The sequence below is a fragment of the Cucurbitaria berberidis genome, assembly GCF_010015615.1.
Source record: "Cucurbitaria berberidis CBS 394.84 unplaced genomic scaffold K460scaffold_7, whole genome shotgun sequence".
In the NCBI taxonomy this organism is placed as follows: Eukaryota; Fungi; Ascomycota; class Dothideomycetes; order Pleosporales; family Cucurbitariaceae; genus Cucurbitaria; species Cucurbitaria berberidis.
This window is the reverse complement of record NW_024468941.1, coordinates 1,350,133-1,364,502: the sequence shown is the minus strand read 5'-3', so window position 1 is coordinate 1,364,502 and position 14,370 is coordinate 1,350,133. Positions and strand designations below refer to the sequence as shown.

General features: G+C 51.0%; 8 protein-coding genes across 8 annotated transcripts; 3 read left to right on the top strand and 5 right to left on the bottom strand.

The window, feature by feature from the left end:
- The first annotated feature begins 135 nt into the window (after positions 1-135).
- K460DRAFT_349264 (cytochrome P450) lies at positions 136-2,400 on the top strand. Its single transcript, XM_040931417.1, has 2 exons — positions 136-1,085; positions 1,139-2,400. The coding sequence occupies exons 1-2, from the start codon at positions 400-402 to the stop codon at positions 1,962-1,964; spliced, it is 1,512 nt and encodes a 503-aa protein (XP_040783171.1). The 5' UTR covers positions 136-399; the 3' UTR covers positions 1,965-2,400.
- On the bottom strand, positions 2,271-4,377 carry K460DRAFT_349260 (iron reductase domain protein; the record flags this gene model as incomplete). The annotated part of the gene is made up of 4 exons (XM_040931416.1): positions 2,271-2,892; positions 2,947-3,957; positions 4,008-4,281; positions 4,329-4,377. 4 exons carry the CDS (start codon positions 4,375-4,377, stop codon positions 2,271-2,273), a joined length of 1,956 nt encoding a protein of 651 aa, XP_040783170.1.
- An 881-nt stretch (positions 4,378-5,258) lies between these two features.
- K460DRAFT_323467 (uncharacterized protein) lies at positions 5,259-6,066 on the bottom strand. The gene is made up of 3 exons (XM_040930543.1): positions 5,920-6,066; positions 5,686-5,805; positions 5,259-5,564 (listed from the first exon to the last, which is right to left on the bottom strand). The coding sequence occupies exons 1-3, from the start codon at positions 5,920-5,922 to the stop codon at positions 5,364-5,366; spliced, it is 324 nt and encodes a 107-aa protein (XP_040783169.1). The 5' UTR covers positions 5,923-6,066; the 3' UTR covers positions 5,259-5,363.
- An 89-nt stretch (positions 6,067-6,155) lies between these two features.
- K460DRAFT_371811 (defender against death DAD protein) lies at positions 6,156-7,105 on the top strand. The gene is made up of 2 exons (XM_040934429.1): positions 6,156-6,510; positions 6,636-7,105. Exons 1-2 carry the CDS (start codon positions 6,268-6,270, stop codon positions 6,822-6,824), a joined length of 432 nt encoding a protein of 143 aa, XP_040783168.1. The 5' UTR covers positions 6,156-6,267; the 3' UTR covers positions 6,825-7,105.
- A 558-nt stretch (positions 7,106-7,663) lies between these two features.
- K460DRAFT_296067 (Methylthioribulose-1-phosphate dehydratase) lies at positions 7,664-8,511 on the bottom strand (the record flags this gene model as incomplete). The annotated part of the gene is made up of 3 exons (XM_040929605.1): positions 7,664-8,110; positions 8,190-8,333; positions 8,404-8,511. The coding sequence occupies 3 exons, from the start codon at positions 8,509-8,511 to the stop codon at positions 7,664-7,666; spliced, it is 699 nt and encodes a 232-aa protein (XP_040783167.1).
- A 293-nt stretch (positions 8,512-8,804) lies between these two features.
- On the bottom strand, positions 8,805-9,685 carry K460DRAFT_371809 (uncharacterized protein). Its single transcript, XM_040934428.1, has 3 exons — positions 9,398-9,685; positions 9,108-9,334; positions 8,805-9,056 (listed from the first exon to the last, which is right to left on the bottom strand). The coding sequence occupies exons 1-3, from the start codon at positions 9,432-9,434 to the stop codon at positions 8,892-8,894; spliced, it is 429 nt and encodes a 142-aa protein (XP_040783166.1). The 5' UTR covers positions 9,435-9,685; the 3' UTR covers positions 8,805-8,891.
- A 535-nt stretch (positions 9,686-10,220) lies between these two features.
- On the bottom strand, positions 10,221-13,414 carry K460DRAFT_371808 (uncharacterized protein). Its single transcript, XM_040934427.1, has 6 exons — positions 12,863-13,414; positions 12,565-12,727; positions 12,383-12,513; positions 12,131-12,334; positions 11,719-12,079; positions 10,221-11,551 (listed from the first exon to the last, which is right to left on the bottom strand). The coding sequence occupies exons 1-6, from the start codon at positions 13,183-13,185 to the stop codon at positions 10,463-10,465; spliced, it is 2,271 nt and encodes a 756-aa protein (XP_040783165.1). The 5' UTR covers positions 13,186-13,414; the 3' UTR covers positions 10,221-10,462.
- Positions 13,415-13,534: 120 nt separating this feature from the next.
- On the top strand, positions 13,535-14,144 carry K460DRAFT_371807 (uncharacterized protein). Its single transcript, XM_040934426.1, has 3 exons — positions 13,535-13,582; positions 13,631-13,761; positions 13,812-14,144. Exons 1-3 carry the CDS (start codon positions 13,575-13,577, stop codon positions 13,946-13,948), a joined length of 276 nt encoding a protein of 91 aa, XP_040783164.1. The 5' UTR covers positions 13,535-13,574; the 3' UTR covers positions 13,949-14,144.
- The last annotated feature ends 226 nt before the right edge of the window (positions 14,145-14,370 follow it).

The window sequence follows — 14,370 nt, the reverse complement described above, 5'->3', positions numbered from 1 at the left end:
GGAAACTCGGGGGCGCCATGAATAGCGGGGTTCCAACAGTTCGGAGCTTCAATTCGGCTTCCTAACCCTCCATTAGGAAGTCTCTTATTGGTCAATGCATGGCTGATGGCTGACTTCTGACTTGAGATGCTGCTCTTGATGATGCAGCCTCGCATTACTGACGTTAGATGGTCTCGCGTGGATATCCGACATGTCGTCTCTAGCGGATTCAAGAAAAGAGCTGGGCTCGTTGAGTGCAAGGCCAGCCTAATCTGGAGCTTGGAATAGGAGTATATAAGAGCTCTGCATTGTTCAATCTTTAGAAAGACTATTTTGCAAGCTGTGCTCGAGCTAACTACTGCGACCTTTCTTCTCCCTTCGTTCCTCACTCTTACTCACTACCAACCCCCCTTCCCCACAATGTCGCTAACAACATACCTCCTAACACCCTATACGCTCCTCCTCCTCCCAGTCCTCTACTATCTCCTTCCTTACCTCCGCAATTGGCAAATCCGCGACATTCCCGCCCCATTCCCAGCCGCCTGGACAAACCTATGGCTCCTCTACCAATGCCGCAGAGGGAGACGATATCTCGCAGTCCACGAAGCACACCAAAAATACGGGAAGCTAGTTAGAGTGCAACCGCATCACGTCAGTGTAGCAGACGCCGACGCGATTCCGCACATCTACGGCCACGGCAATGGATTCCTGAAAAGCGAGTACTACGACGCGTTCGTCTCGATTCGTCGTGGTCTGTTCAACACGCGGGATAGGGCGGAACATACACGGAAACGCAAGACTGTCTCGCATACCTTCTCGGCCAAGAGCATTGGCCAGTTCGAGCAGTACATCCACCACAACCTCGAGGAGCTGCAGAAGCAGTGGGATCGCAGGGCTGATCAGAAAAAGGGGGACTGGTACCAAATGGATGCACTGCATTGGTTCAATTACCTCGCTTTTGATGTCATTGGTGACTTGGCCTTTGGCGCGCCGTTTGGCATGTTGGAGAAGGGGAGGGATGAGGCCGAGGTTCGCAAGAGTGCGGATGCGCCGCCTACTTTTGCGCCTGCTATTCAAGTTCTCAACAGGAGAGGAGAGGTGTCTGGGTTAGTTTGGTCACTTCTCTATGCTTTCGGGATGTGCACTAACTTCGTCACAGCGCCATTGGTTGTTTCCCTGCCATCAAACCCTACGCAAAATATCTCCCCGATCCGTTCTTCTCGCAAGGCATGAAGGCTATTGAGAACCTTGCCGGCATAGCCATCGCACGGGTAAACGCTCGCCTCGAAAAACCGTCTGACCGCGTCGACCTCCTCGCTCGTCTGATGGAAGGCCGCGACGAAACAGGCAATAAACTCGGCCGCGAAGAACTTACTGCCGAAGCCCTTACCCAATTGATCGCTGGCTCAGACACCACCTCCAACACCTCCTGCGCCCTCCTTTACCACTGCTTGCAACATCCAGAAGTCGTGAGAAAACTGCAGGCTGAGTTGGATAGCGCGCTCCCGGACATCGACGCCGTACCCACATTCGCCCAAGTGAGGGATCTTCCCTACCTCGACGCCGTGATCAAGGAGACGATGCGTATACATAGTACTTCCTCTCTCGGTCTGCCGCGTCTGATCCCCCCTGGTCCCGGCATAACCCTCTGCAATCACCACTTCCCTCAAGGCACCGTTCTCTCCGTGCCAGCATACACAATCCACCACAGCACCGAGATCTGGGGACCCGATGCGGATACTTTCCGTCCTGAGAGATGGGAGAAAGTCACTGAGGATCAGAAAGCGGCCTTTATCCCGTTTAGTCATGGACCGAGGGCTTGCGTGGGACGCAACGTGGCGGAGATGGAGTTAGCTCTTATTGTGGGCACGGTATTTAGACGGTATGAGTTTGAGCTCAGGCAAGGGGAGATGCAGACCAGAGAGGGGTTTTTGAGGAAACCACTGGGCCTGGAAGTGGGGATGCGTAAGAGGCAAGTATCATGATTGGGGGAAGCGAACTTTGGATGTTCCGCGGTGGATGTGATGATGGAGGAAATGTGGGGAAGACATTAAAGGTATTCGGGATTGTTGGCAATGTAAGAGCCAGTGCACTCGAAGTGGGTCTGAAGGAGTACAGGCAAAGCTAGTCAGCACCTCATCTCTGCTAAACGTTCCGACTTCCCCTCGTTCATATACGCGCGATAGAGAAACGACTGTCTTGATATTTAAATGTATATACAACCCATCGCATATGTGCAGCCCTTGAGCCTCCTCCTACATGAACCCGCCTCGAACTTGATTCAGGACAATCTACGAGTTCCCCAAGATCCACAGTTCACCGTTGGAGCTAATATCGCTCGTCATGAACAGCCTACCCTGGCCATCGAACGCAAGTCCCGCAGGCCTGAAGCATCCCGAGCTAGAACCCGGTCCACCGCCCGTACAGCTCTCCACTCTCGGGTTAGCGAAGATGTCCTTGGCCGCCGTGGTGCTTGTCAGCGGCTCAACAGGCGTGTACTGCCCGTCGGTACCCAACTTGAAGCTCACAGCTACCAACTTGAAACCTGTTACCGGAGATCGGTTCCAAGAGCCGTGGTATGTAATGAACATTGTCGAGCTATTGGCATCGAATTTGCAATCAATTGGCGCCGAGTGTGGGAACAAGGTGAGCTTAGGCGCGACGGCGCGCTGGCTACATGTATCATCGTTGAAAGTGGTGCTGGGAGACTGAACGAACCAGTCGCCAACTTTGAACTGCTTGTCGGTGAAGTCCGACGGCTGCCAGACAGTGAAGCAGGTTGGGTAGCCATACCAGTTGTTGTTAGGTTTGCTGACGTCGCCCATGTAATGAATCTTCTCGCCCGGGTTGTTGTTATGAATGTCTTTGCCGTTGCGCTTGAACTCGTCGCCAGAGTTTTCGACGCCCCACAGCCTTGAGTTGTCAGTCTCAAATGTCACCCAATAGGGGGCTTGATGAAGCACTCACATGTTGTTCTTGTCGAAGCACATGCCAACCTCATTACGCTGTCCATAGCCTGCAGTGTACCCTCCAGAAGCATAGTTGTAGCCTCCGCTAGGAACGGCAGACATGTCAAAGACCTTGATGATAGCACGACCAGTCTTGGCGTCGCTTGTAGCAGTATCGATATTGGAGTTGGAGCCATGCGAGACGACTAGTAGATTTGGGGCATGCGGTGCGATAGCCAAAGTACGGGTCAAGTGGGAACCACCGTTGACCATTCCCGTAACGACAGTCGCTCGAGTTCCGAGAGTACCGGCAGCGGCGTCGTACGGCCAGGAATAGGCTTGGGTCATGGAGCTTGCGTAAAGTGTCTTGCCGTCAACACTCAAGGCAATGCCGTGATTTAGATTGTTTTGCGAGATCAACATTTTCGTCGAGGTGATACAGCCGTCCGCACCCATTTTATGGTACGAGATACCCTTGCCGGATTGCACCACCAACATGTTGCCAGCAGTGTCGAACTGAATGCTGCGAGGGCTATTCAAGCCTCCTGCAATCTTGGTGGCCTTCCATCCAGATGCTAGGTTGCCTTGGAAGGAAGGATTACCAGCACCGGGACAGGAAGCTGGGATAGCAGCAGGCGCAGCAGGGCTTGCTGTCGCCGATGGTTTGATGCTCGTTACAACGGTGGTGGGGGCACTACTAGCTACAGGCGCTGTTAGCAGATTGGACTTGACCAAAGACTCGAAATTATCGATGCGCGCAGCGTTCAGGTCATGGATCCATTTGCCCCAGGCTTCGTGTTTGTTGAATGCAGAGTCGTTGCGAGCTGGATCCGCAACAGCAGAAACGCCAGAGGCCCAGGCAAACTCAGTTGTAGCGGTGCCATTGAGCGCGTATCGTGCATCCTCGTTTGATTGCCAGCCAGTGCAGCCTTTGCACAGAGCGTTGACCGTCCAATGTGTGCTATTTGTCCTCGTACCCTTGAGGTATGTATGCTCAGCCTGGTCGTAATTGGGGGGCAAGCTTATGCCACTGCGATTTGTTAGTAGTGTGCTTGTACATCAAAGAAAGGAGACGCATACAATGCAAAACGAGCTGATATTGTTGCAGACTTGCCATTTGGCCATGCAACGCTCAATGGATTCCAGACCATGCCTCCTCCCCATGCGAATCCAGTCCACCCATTGGCAATGGGCGCAGTGATTCTGATGATAGCATCGTATGGGTCCGTGACATTCTTAGGAAGTGCAATACCAAATGTCGTCCCAGACTCCGGGTTTGAGTATGACGAGTAGCTGATCTTCGTTTCCGCGTCGTAGACAACAGTAGATTTGACCTCACCTTCTTGAGCAAGAGCTTTACCGCTGTCAGTACAAATCCCACGGCCTAGAGAACATACGCACTGTAACCGGCGAGTGCAGCAGCACTGCCTAGGATTTGAGTGTAACGCATGCTGGAATGATGAATCAACCGAACAGACAACACGCAGCTGGACGCTAGTAGTCGGCGCAAATGGTCACCTCCACCTCTTTATGTGGCCCGTCTTGTCAAGTATAGTGGCGAGAAATAGGTACAAGGAGTCATGCCCGCACATGCTTTGATCTCGTTAATCTCCAATATGCCACGATATTCCCTTATATACGATAGATGAAATATTGGAGAAGAATCCGGAGAAGCCATATCGACTGGCCAATGCGTGCCTTTGGAATTGCAATATGTGACCAGCATGCAGAGTTCGCAACGCTATCGTTGCCTCTAGGGTTGTCGACCAGTTCGGGCAGGTTTCAGCCTGAGTGTAGTAATGGAAAAAGTAGAGTGATTGGAGTCGTTTGACCTTCGACAGGGTGTAGCTGGTTAATAGATTGTTAATTCCATCAATTTTTGATAGGTAAGAGCCGCACCTTGACCCGGATCTACCATTGCGATAACCTGTATTTGCTCATGTGGTGTCACTGAATAATGCTAAGACAACCTTGATCCTCGGCGAAGGACGGCAGTTGATACGCGAGGCGGAGCCGGTACGCTAGGATGTTGGGGAAATCCCCTTGTCCGTGCATGATCGTTGTATGGCTGATCTTGTATTCTTCCATACAGGCCGATCGTCCCTGGCAAATACGAACGCCGGGGGTTTGTTCGAACCTTCCAAATTCTGATGAATATTCCGAACGTGATATGAAGCAGGCTATATACCAAGAATTGAGTTCATGCCCCACAGATATGCGGGTGCAGTTGAAGAGTCACTAATCGATTAAGTCAACTTTGAACAGTGCGGTTCGAACGAATGTTAGCAAACAGTACTTGAACACCCTGGTATGCACCTCTCGCCTCGTGCGCATGCCATATAACATATTCATTCCTCTCGTTCGTAGTATACATGTTGCCGCCGACTTTTGCCCAGCTTTTTTTTTTTTTGGAATATCATCTTCTTCGCGCCATGTCTAGGCCACTTGTCGTTTCGAGAATGCGTTATAGAAAGTCCACAGCCCAAAGGTCGCCAAAATGCTTAGGGCAAGAGGCAGAGGTTTACCAGTCTTGATCGCGCGAGGGATAGAGCTACCAGCGAGAACGACGGATGCGAGCAGACCAAGTTCCACGCCGTAGGTAGCGCGCTGCTGGATGCGCAGGCCGCCAAGGATGTACTATCGCCTTCGTCAGCCGCTATACCATGGCTGTTGTATAGGAGATGGTGGAATAAGGCGCAAAAGGTAAACCGGTTGGAAAGCAGTGTTTCTTCGAGAGATTGAATGAGGCGGCACATACAAGTGAGCCGACAGTTACGCCAGCTGCAACTGAAGGTATAGATCCAGTCCGCACGTAGCCAGTGATGCCACCACCGGCAGTAAGAACACCGAGAACAAGAGCAATGTTTGCGAGAGAGCCCTATTTTTTCCGTTAGCCGTTGCGTGATTCATGAAAGCCCAATCCAAAGCTGAAGCGCTCGATGTGCTTGGTGTTGAACTGAAAGCTGGCACAACAGCTGGTGAGAAAGATTACCATTGTTGCTTGGTCTTGAAATCTGTCAAGAAGAGAGTATTTGGAAGAAGATCTAAACTTGATGCGAATGCGACTCCAAGTTTTAACCAACGAGAGATTGTTTGTTTATAACAACATCATCGTGATGGATGATGGCATTTGCGGGGAGCTGCCACGGATGCCCGCAGTGCCGAACGCCGACGCGTTCGTAATGTGCTTAGGCTATCCGCGAACATCTGGCCTCAAGCTCCAGCTATCGTGAAACTGCAACTCCATCACCAGACCCCAATTCGGCCCTTCATCTTTGCGCTCTTCCCGATTACTTCTGGCTCGATTACTTCCTGTGATACGACGACCGCAATAGACACAATGCCGCCCAAACAGCGCGTACAATCCTCAGGCACCGCGCCCACAGCATCGACACCTACCGCCGCGAGATCTACCAGATCCAGCGCTTCTACCAATGCCGACGCACAAGACATAGTGCACGGAGTATGGAGCAAATATATTCAGAAGACTCCCCAACGGACAAAGCTCCTCGACACATTCATGGCGTTCCTCGTAGGCGTGGGCGCTCTGCAGTTTCTCTACGTGGTGCTAGTCGGGAACTTTGTACGTACCCAGAGCAACATTCACTACACTCAGTCTGCCTATTCTCTTTCAAGCTAGGCAAGAACTGGGCAGGACGCATTGATGAGAGCCTTTTCTATAGAGAGTGGTTGCTAACGTATCTGTAGCCTTTCAACGCCTTCCTCTCTGGCTTCAGCGCAACAGTCGGCCAATTCGTCCTCACAGTCTCGCTACGTATGCAGACAAACCCTGAGAATAAGGCAGATTTTGAGAGTATCTCACATGAGCGATCGTTTGCGGATTTCGTGTTGGGGTCACTGCTACTGCACTTCTTTTGTGTCAACTTCATCAACTGAGTACCGAAGGACTCGAGGAGGAGCACAAGATGAACGGAATGGGAAGGTCGACTTGAACGACGCCCCGAGATCTGAAACATGGTGTACGGCGTATGGGATAAAAGGTGTATCTTTGTGTGAGATATCATCCAATTATGCACATTGGTGCCTAAAAGTCAAAGGGCATATCTACCTACATAAATGTCAAGCACTATAACAAAGAAGACCAAGGTTTGGCACGGTACGATGATTTATACCTCTACCCCACTAGCTCGCCATCAATCTTCCCCTCAATATCAGCAACAAACTCTGAAACTTGCACATTCGATAATACTCTGATTCGCAGCCCCATAGCAGTAATAGCCCCCGTCCCTACGTCCCAGATGCCCGTCTGACAATTGTTCTGCGCCTTGCTTCAAGGCTAGTGATTACATAGCATGATGCTGATGTAGCCGATAAGGATCACTTCCTCGTTCTAGTTAGTCCTTGAATTGGAACGCCAGCAATGTTTCACGAATGTAGTAAGAGATACACAATCGGTCGTGAGGGCGCGATCCGTAAATATTCTAGTCTACGCCAGCGGAGCTACACCGCCGAGGTTGAAGACTCCGACAACGTCTGACAACAGTTGAAGTTGCAAACATTGCGGCTTCGAATACAATCCCCAAGATGTGCCTTTTGAGTTGAGAATTGTTCTGGCAGCGATCGAAGAAGTTCTTGTTGTGTTTGACTGAAACTCGAGAGTCGATCTTTCAAACCGGCTCCACCAGCATATGGGATGAAATGAAACTAACAAAACCACCTCTTGCGAAACTGTTCAGAGTACAGGAGGCTGACAAAGCCGGTTCGTTTCCACTCTCTCACTTCGTCCACGGTAATCCAAGCTTCTTCATCTCAACCGCGAGTTGCAGAATATAATCAATGCTCTCACACTGCGTCTTCGCCTTGTGTACGTTGTCACCCCAAACGTAGATCCCATGTCTCTTGACCAAAATCGCATACGATTCTGGATACTTCTCCATTGCCTCTTCCAAGCTCTCCCTCAGATCCTCCTCATGCGCAGTATTCTCAATAATCGGTATCCGTAGTCGGTCATAGTATCCCAAGTTGCCCTGCTTTCCTCGACCCTTTGGTATGCCCTTGATCTGCTCGATTTCTTCAATCTCAAAGCATGCGTCTTTGCCAAAGTCGCGTTCGACGATAAGGGTTACGAGGACGGCCCATTGCGAGTGTGTATGGATGCAGCAGCCGGCGCCACGTTCGAAAGCTGCGAGGAACAAGGGAGTGCAGGCCGAAGGCTTGAGGACCTATCCGCATGGTCAGATACAAGGGGTTCGCGGGCCGAATAGGTAGTGAAGGCTTGGAGCGTAGAAGTGTAAGTCGTACCTGTGGTCTTCGAAGATACTCCTTGCTGTTGAAGTCCATCACGAACATATCGGTAGGCTTCATGAGCTCTTTCTGTACGCCGCTGGGCGCAATATAGATTTTATCTTCATGTCGAATACTCGTTCCTCCACCAGTACCTGTTACCTAGTTCATGTCAAGTCAATCATTCGTTCATTTACTGTTCCATGCCTTTCTCCTACAGGGGCAATCGTACCCAGCCTAAGGTATAGAATTTTGCGCACAGGGTGCAGATGTGATTTGCTGGGTGGCTTGGATCATCAGAATGCACGAGTGCCTCCACCTCTTCTTTATCGGACGCCATTTTGAAGCCTAAGGCGATGATGTAGAGTTATCCGGGAAGCTTGAGAGATTTTGTAGGTTTCGCGCGGCAAATGACGCGACCTTGAAAGCTACCCCGCGCTGGTGTTCACCCCACCATTAGCAGCTCCTCCTATATCTAATCAGGCACAACCTTGAAAGGCACAACCTTGGAACAGAATCAAGCATTGCATAGTACATTGTCGCGCAAATATATGAAGGAGTGTTTGTGTTATTGTAACTCTACGAGAAACAGAATAGGAAAAAATCAAGGCTGTCTCGCATTACGAGGAAGCAGCCCTAGGTATCATCACGGTCTACAGCGCTTATACCATTACCCTCCTCCAAAAGCTCGCTCATTTCGTTCAGTATTGGGTATCATATCTACTTTGTCGTCTCGTTCTGGGCCAAGGGCGAGGGCTCCTGCTTCTCCTTCTTGCCGTCAAGATGAAGCACATGCTTGACCTTGTCGGTCAAACCGGGCTTACGACCGTCGGGAGAGCTGTGTCCACCATATTTCTCCTTGTAAACGTTTCCAGCCCCGCCGCGCTGTGAAATCGTCAGCTATATCCTCTCTGTGTGTAAGATGGTAGGACGTACGCCGGTGTGGAACTCGTCCTGAGGCTCACGCGTATTGATCTCTGGAACTAAGTCGACCGAGCGACGGCCTTCGCTGGGCTGTGGTCCCAGGCGAGGCGACTTGCCAATGTTACCAGCACCACCTCGACCGGTAGAGAAGTCGCCGTCAACGGACTCGCCTTGGACGCCTTCGCGAACGAGTCCGCCGTCAGTGTAGAGGGCGCTGTCTGGTCCGATATTGCCAGCGCCTGTCGTTGGTCAGCGCCTACTCGATCGCCAAGATTCATCTTCCACAGGAACCCAGCGCTCACCTCCACGGCCGGTTGAATGAATAGGTTGGGTAGTCATTCTGTTTGGTCTTATCTTTCCTAGCTGTCTTTAGAAAACAAAGTATCTGTTCGAAATTGCAAGAGATAAGGTCGAGGATGTAGGATATGCTATGACGATCTGACAGTGGGCCAGCAGGAAGAACAGGCTCTTATATTTGCTTCTTGAGCCCACAAGCCACCTAGAAATCTAGATATGACGCAACCGCATCTCAAGGCCTCTAAGCCATTGGTAGCGCGGGATGGAGAGAGCTTCCGAATCGAAAGTGGACACCAGCAGATTCATGGTTGCTGGCCGGAACAGTCTGATCCAACAATAAGCTGGAGCCAAGGATGTACGCGAGCATGTGGAAGAGTTTCTAAGGGCTCTTAGTGTACCATTGAGAGTGCATGTGTGATGTCGTGAGGTGACATTTGAACGGGCGCGATAAGGCCGTGGGAAGTGATTCGCCGGCAGGAGTGACTAAGCGTTGAGTATCCCACTGTTGGACATTACAGTACAACGTAAGAGAGTATGTAGCGGCTAATCTGCAGCATGATCAGTTGCAGGCTTTGGCGAAGCACGAGGAAGACTCGGTCTTTGAGATTTCCGCCTCCCTTAAGATAAGGGAAACGGAAGTTTTAGACAACGCAAGTTTCAAGTAAATAATGGCACTGATAAAACAGTCGCGATCATGAGATACCCACCTGAGACGACGAAGTTATGGCCAAATTAGTGCTGTGATTTGTCGAGTACACGAAGAAGCAAAACATGGCTCTGCATATTGCATTTCGATGAGTCAAAATTCAGTCAAGCAATGTTCGAAAGGTCAAATCTTCCAACTTAATTGGATCGTATGTAGGTCCATTTGAAACGCGATCCTGCACTAGGATGCAACTATATTAATGACCAGAACTCTAATGGAACGTGTGCGCATGTTGCCCAGTTGCCCATGCCATAATACAGTTAATACGCGTGTCTGAGCGCGATTTGCTAGGTATACATATGTCCAAAACGGATTCAGAAACGGAATGGGATCTCTGTGCCTCGCATTCCCTGCATCTTGCCGCTCACGAAACAGCTTTAACCTCCAGCGCCCCATTCGCACTCTCCTTCGCTGGCTGGCCCTCCTCAGTCTTCATGGTTGGCGTACTAGACGTCTCTTCACCAAGTACCTCAGGTCGCCACCTAACTAGCAATTTCCGCGCGCTCTGTTTTGCACGGTCATTTTCTTTCCACATCTCCGCTAGTACGTCCACTACGATAGTTCTGAGGGGCGGGCGGAACATGTATAGATATTGCAGCGCACTGCATGCGAGGTCAATGCGTTCCGGGTCCTCGGCCATCTTCTTCAACCGGATGAGAATCTCGTGGTCTAGTGCTGGAACCTCGGACAGAAGGCGGAGTAAGATTTTGTCTGTGTGCTCGACGTAGGGCAATATGCCGTCCATGAGGCGGAGTGCGCAACGGTGATAGTTTCCCTTTGGCTCGCCGGGGGTCGATGATGTGTGTCCGTTGGCAGCGCCGTTCTTGGTAGAATCTTTAGCAGATTGAGCGAGTATGATGTCGTTGTACCACTCCTCGTTAAGCCAAGATATCGCAACGTCGATTCGTTTCTTCCAGTCGTACATTATGTACTGATACAGTCCGTCTCTTACAGCGTCACTAATCTTCAAGCTTCCTTTTGCGCTCTTGACAGCATACTCATCTTTGACGCCCTGTTCAGGATCATCAAGGCCAGCGCTTGCCCTCGTAGCCAGCCTTGATAGAATAGTGACCCAAGCATCTCTACTATAGTCGGTCGCGGCGAGCCTGTTGAATCCGCCTTTTGTAACCTTGCTCTTATGGCTCTCTTCAACACTACTTAACATACCAAAGGCTCGATGAATGGTCATGTCCCCATATTTCTGAGCCTCCTGTTCGGATAATTGAGGTGCTTCAGGAAGCTTGTACGGTGCTAAGGCAGTAGTTGGTGCCGTTTGAGCAGGAAAGTCAGTAGGGGGTAGACCATCAAGTTTGTTAATTAGTTGCTCAGCATCTTCGGGTTCGAAATCGGGTTCGTATTCTTCCTCGTCCTCTGCGACGGGAACTGCCGCATGTTGCGCCGCGGTGGTTCTGGGTCCGGAGTGCATGAAAGTTGCATAACGAGAGCGAACGATCTGAGTAGAGGTTAGCGGATCCTTACGACGATGCTTCTACAGCACGAACGGTTTTCGTAAAGTACCCCCTAGAATCACGTGATGAGATTACAAGCGCACAATCTCTCTCAGATCATGTCTTGACGGGCGACAACAGGAAGAAAAGTAAATTGAAAGTCATCACGTACACTGATAGCCTGATCGAGCTTCGTTCCGTCGACAGATTGTAGAACGGGCACAAGGATCCTTAGCAATTGCTCGGGGTCTTTGAAAGCTTGCACATCAAAGTTCACTGTGCTGCCTTCTGGGTTCAGAGTGTACAATTGGCGCCAGCTCACTGGACCTGGAGGAAGCGGAGGTGCAGCAACTGGAGGTGTGCGACTTGGAGCTTCAGCACCTAGTCGCTGTCTCTTAGCTGGATCGAGCCCATCAATTGGCTCACTGGGTGCTGGTCTTTTACGATTAGATTCATCGAAGACATCGATGCGCATGCGATGCATGCGCTCGAGGAATTGCTGTATCCGGCCATTGACTGGGTTCTCGGGATTCCTACAGATGCAAGTATCAGTAATGTTGATATGGAGTGCAGAGTGAACACACCTCTTCATTATGTTCATGAGTAACGCCCGTGTTGTGCGTTCTATCGACTTCATGATGACCTTGTTCTTCGGCGACATAGGCGAGTTTGCGAGCTTTAGAGGATTGAAGTTGAGAACACTGTTCAGTATCTTGTTCGCGGCAACAGGGCGGCGGTGAATCAGCATGCCCAAGCTGTTGAGCGTGCCTGTTACGAGCAGCCCATCACTATTCCCTGTCAGAACTGTCATAGCCGTCTGTGGCTGGCTATCTGACCTGTGATCTCCATGTATGATATCCAATAACCGATCTAGCAGTCCGTGTCCTTCTGCCTCCAGACTCGCATACGGTATAAGGGGGTGGTCGCGCGAGACAAGGGCGAGGGATATATCGTTGTGGTCAGGTCGCTGCGAAGCATGAGAAAGCTGTATATGTGTTTGAGAGGAGGTTTCATTCACCCGAGGGTCTAGCACGCCTGGCGTCTGAACCAGAACTACCTGCTGGAGGAACTTGATGCAGCATATTCGCACGCCGGGGGTGGCTGTATCCATTCGTCGCAAGATGTTCGATTTGATGGCGGACATGAGCTGCCAATGCTGAGCATCGCTGGGGTCGGATACACTGGGGCACGTTCAAGTATGAGAGAGTGTTCGCATAACTGCAGTCAAACGGAGGCGGACATGAGGGAGGGACTTCAAAGATGCAGATCGCACTCATGATGCGGGGAGATCTATCTGATGCTTGGGGGTAACTCACATGTGTCTGTAAACGAGCGGATACACGCTTGCAGCCGCCTGGACAGCGCTCTTGATGACGCTTTTGTCCGGGACATTCTCCAAGTAGGCCTTTAGTGTAGCTAGCACCGACGAAGCGCTGTTCTCCTTCGCCTCTGGAGGCCATGTTGGGGACGCAAAAGCCTCAGCTAGGAAATCGGCACCCCATCGCTGAATCTCAATAGTTTGGTCTGCACTGTAACCGATGATAGGAAGCACGCCCGGTATAATGGTAGGATAGTATCTACCGTCGCCCAACGCGAGTGACCGGGCTGACTCCAACTGCTGTATTGTTTGCGCACTCATGATGGCGGTTGATCGCGCAGTGCACGCGAGATGAGCTTTGTTCCTGTTGAGTGAGGTTGAAGAGTTGTGGCGCTTGTTCACGCGCGCGATGCAGTCAAACTAAGAGCGCGACAAAGCCCGGTATCCGCCGACAGAAGCCTTTCCCATGCCCAACAATGCTAGCAATTAAAGGGGGAAGGAATGTGGAGAGGCGAAGTGCGCGCCTGTTGGTGTTGGTGTTCTACTGCTGCTGGGTGAAGTGAATGACGGAGAGGCTCGAGGCAGGAGCGATGACCTGCGGCTACCTGCCAAGACATACTAGCGCAATGGAAACTCACCACCGCGGCCATACGGCCATGGGCTGTTCATTCCCCCGCTGGACAGTCGTGAGAGTCTCAACATACGCCACCATGGGATAGTGAGTGCCAGCGCAATCAATATGAGCACTATTTGTTGACATTGGCAGCAAACCCTTCCGATCGACCTACTATGACGACCGCATGCGCGCCTCGCCGGCCCTGCTGCGAGCGCGAGCTCCGTACCTAATCAAAAACACCATCACCGGCTTCGTTATCTGCTCGCTAGTTATTGGAATCTGTACGCTTCCTATGAGCCACAATTAGAGATCATCATCTTACGCGTGGCAGACACATACACCATCAACGCCATTTCACAGGATGAGTTCGACGATGTCATCGTGCCCGATGAGCCCTTGCAGCGACCGGCGCAGCAACCGCTAGGCACCACACAAGCCCTTCAGCAAGCCGTCGATGCTCGGAAGTAGAAAACGAACATGTCAACTGTATATTGGTGTACAAAGATATGTATGCATTGGGCTGGCGTATTTGGACATGATTCAGGAAATATCACTTTTTCACTATTAGCGGTCGTCATCGCTAGTCACCCTTAGTCCATAAAGTACTTCTCACTGTGCTCTCGTACAATCGCGTGAAGAGGTGCGGTGTCACTTACAGTCTCCTACTCTGTAACGGCGAACGGTCATCGAAGTCGTTCGGCCTACTTATCCTGATCGTACAGTATGAGCGACAACACGTCAATGGCGAGCCGACGCGTTCCTGGGAATCTTGATTTTCTTAAGGTCGCTGTCGATAGAAATTTAACGTATAATGAAGTTATGACCCGATTTTGTAAACATGGAAAGGTGGAGATATGGGGTGCATTTGCATGTAGGAAGCTATATTGTCG

Coding starts and splice junctions, on each gene's coding strand:
- K460DRAFT_349264 (XM_040931417.1), top strand. CDS start 400: ATGTCGCTAACAACATACCTCCTAACACCCTATACGCTCCTCCTCCTC. Junction 1,086..1,138: donor AGGAGAGGAGAGGTGTCTGG/GTTAGTTTGGTC, acceptor ACTTCGTCACAG/CGCCATTGGTTGTTTCCCTG.
- K460DRAFT_323467 (XM_040930543.1), bottom strand. Junction 5,565..5,685: donor GCGTAACTGTCGGCTCACTT/GTATGTGCCGCC, acceptor CGAAGGCGATAG/TACATCCTTGGCGGCCTGCG.
- K460DRAFT_371811 (XM_040934429.1), top strand. CDS start 6,268: ATGCCGCCCAAACAGCGCGTACAATCCTCAGGCACCGCGCCCACAGCA. Junction 6,511..6,635: donor TGGTGCTAGTCGGGAACTTT/GTACGTACCCAG, acceptor ACGTATCTGTAG/CCTTTCAACGCCTTCCTCTC.
- K460DRAFT_371809 (XM_040934428.1), bottom strand. CDS start 9,434: ATGACTACCCAACCTATTCATTCAACCGGCCGTGGAG. Junction 9,335..9,397: donor TCATTCAACCGGCCGTGGAG/GTGAGCGCTGGG, acceptor GACCAACGACAG/GCGCTGGCAATATCGGACCA. Junction 9,057..9,107: donor AGGACGAGTTCCACACCGGC/GTACGTCCTACC, acceptor ACGATTTCACAG/CGCGGCGGGGCTGGAAACGT.
- K460DRAFT_371808 (XM_040934427.1), bottom strand. CDS start 13,185: ATGAGTGCGCAAACAATACAGCAGTTGGAGTCAGCCCGGTCACTCGCG. Junction 12,335..12,382: donor ATCATACATGGAGATCACAG/GTCAGATAGCCA, acceptor GACAGGGAATAG/TGATGGGCTGCTCGTAACAG. Junction 12,080..12,130: donor CTCATGAACATAATGAAGAG/GTGTGTTCACTC, acceptor TTGCATCTGTAG/GAATCCCGAGAACCCAGTCA.
- K460DRAFT_371807 (XM_040934426.1), top strand. Junction 13,762..13,811: donor CTCGCTAGTTATTGGAATCT/GTACGCTTCCTA, acceptor TACGCGTGGCAG/ACACATACACCATCAACGCC.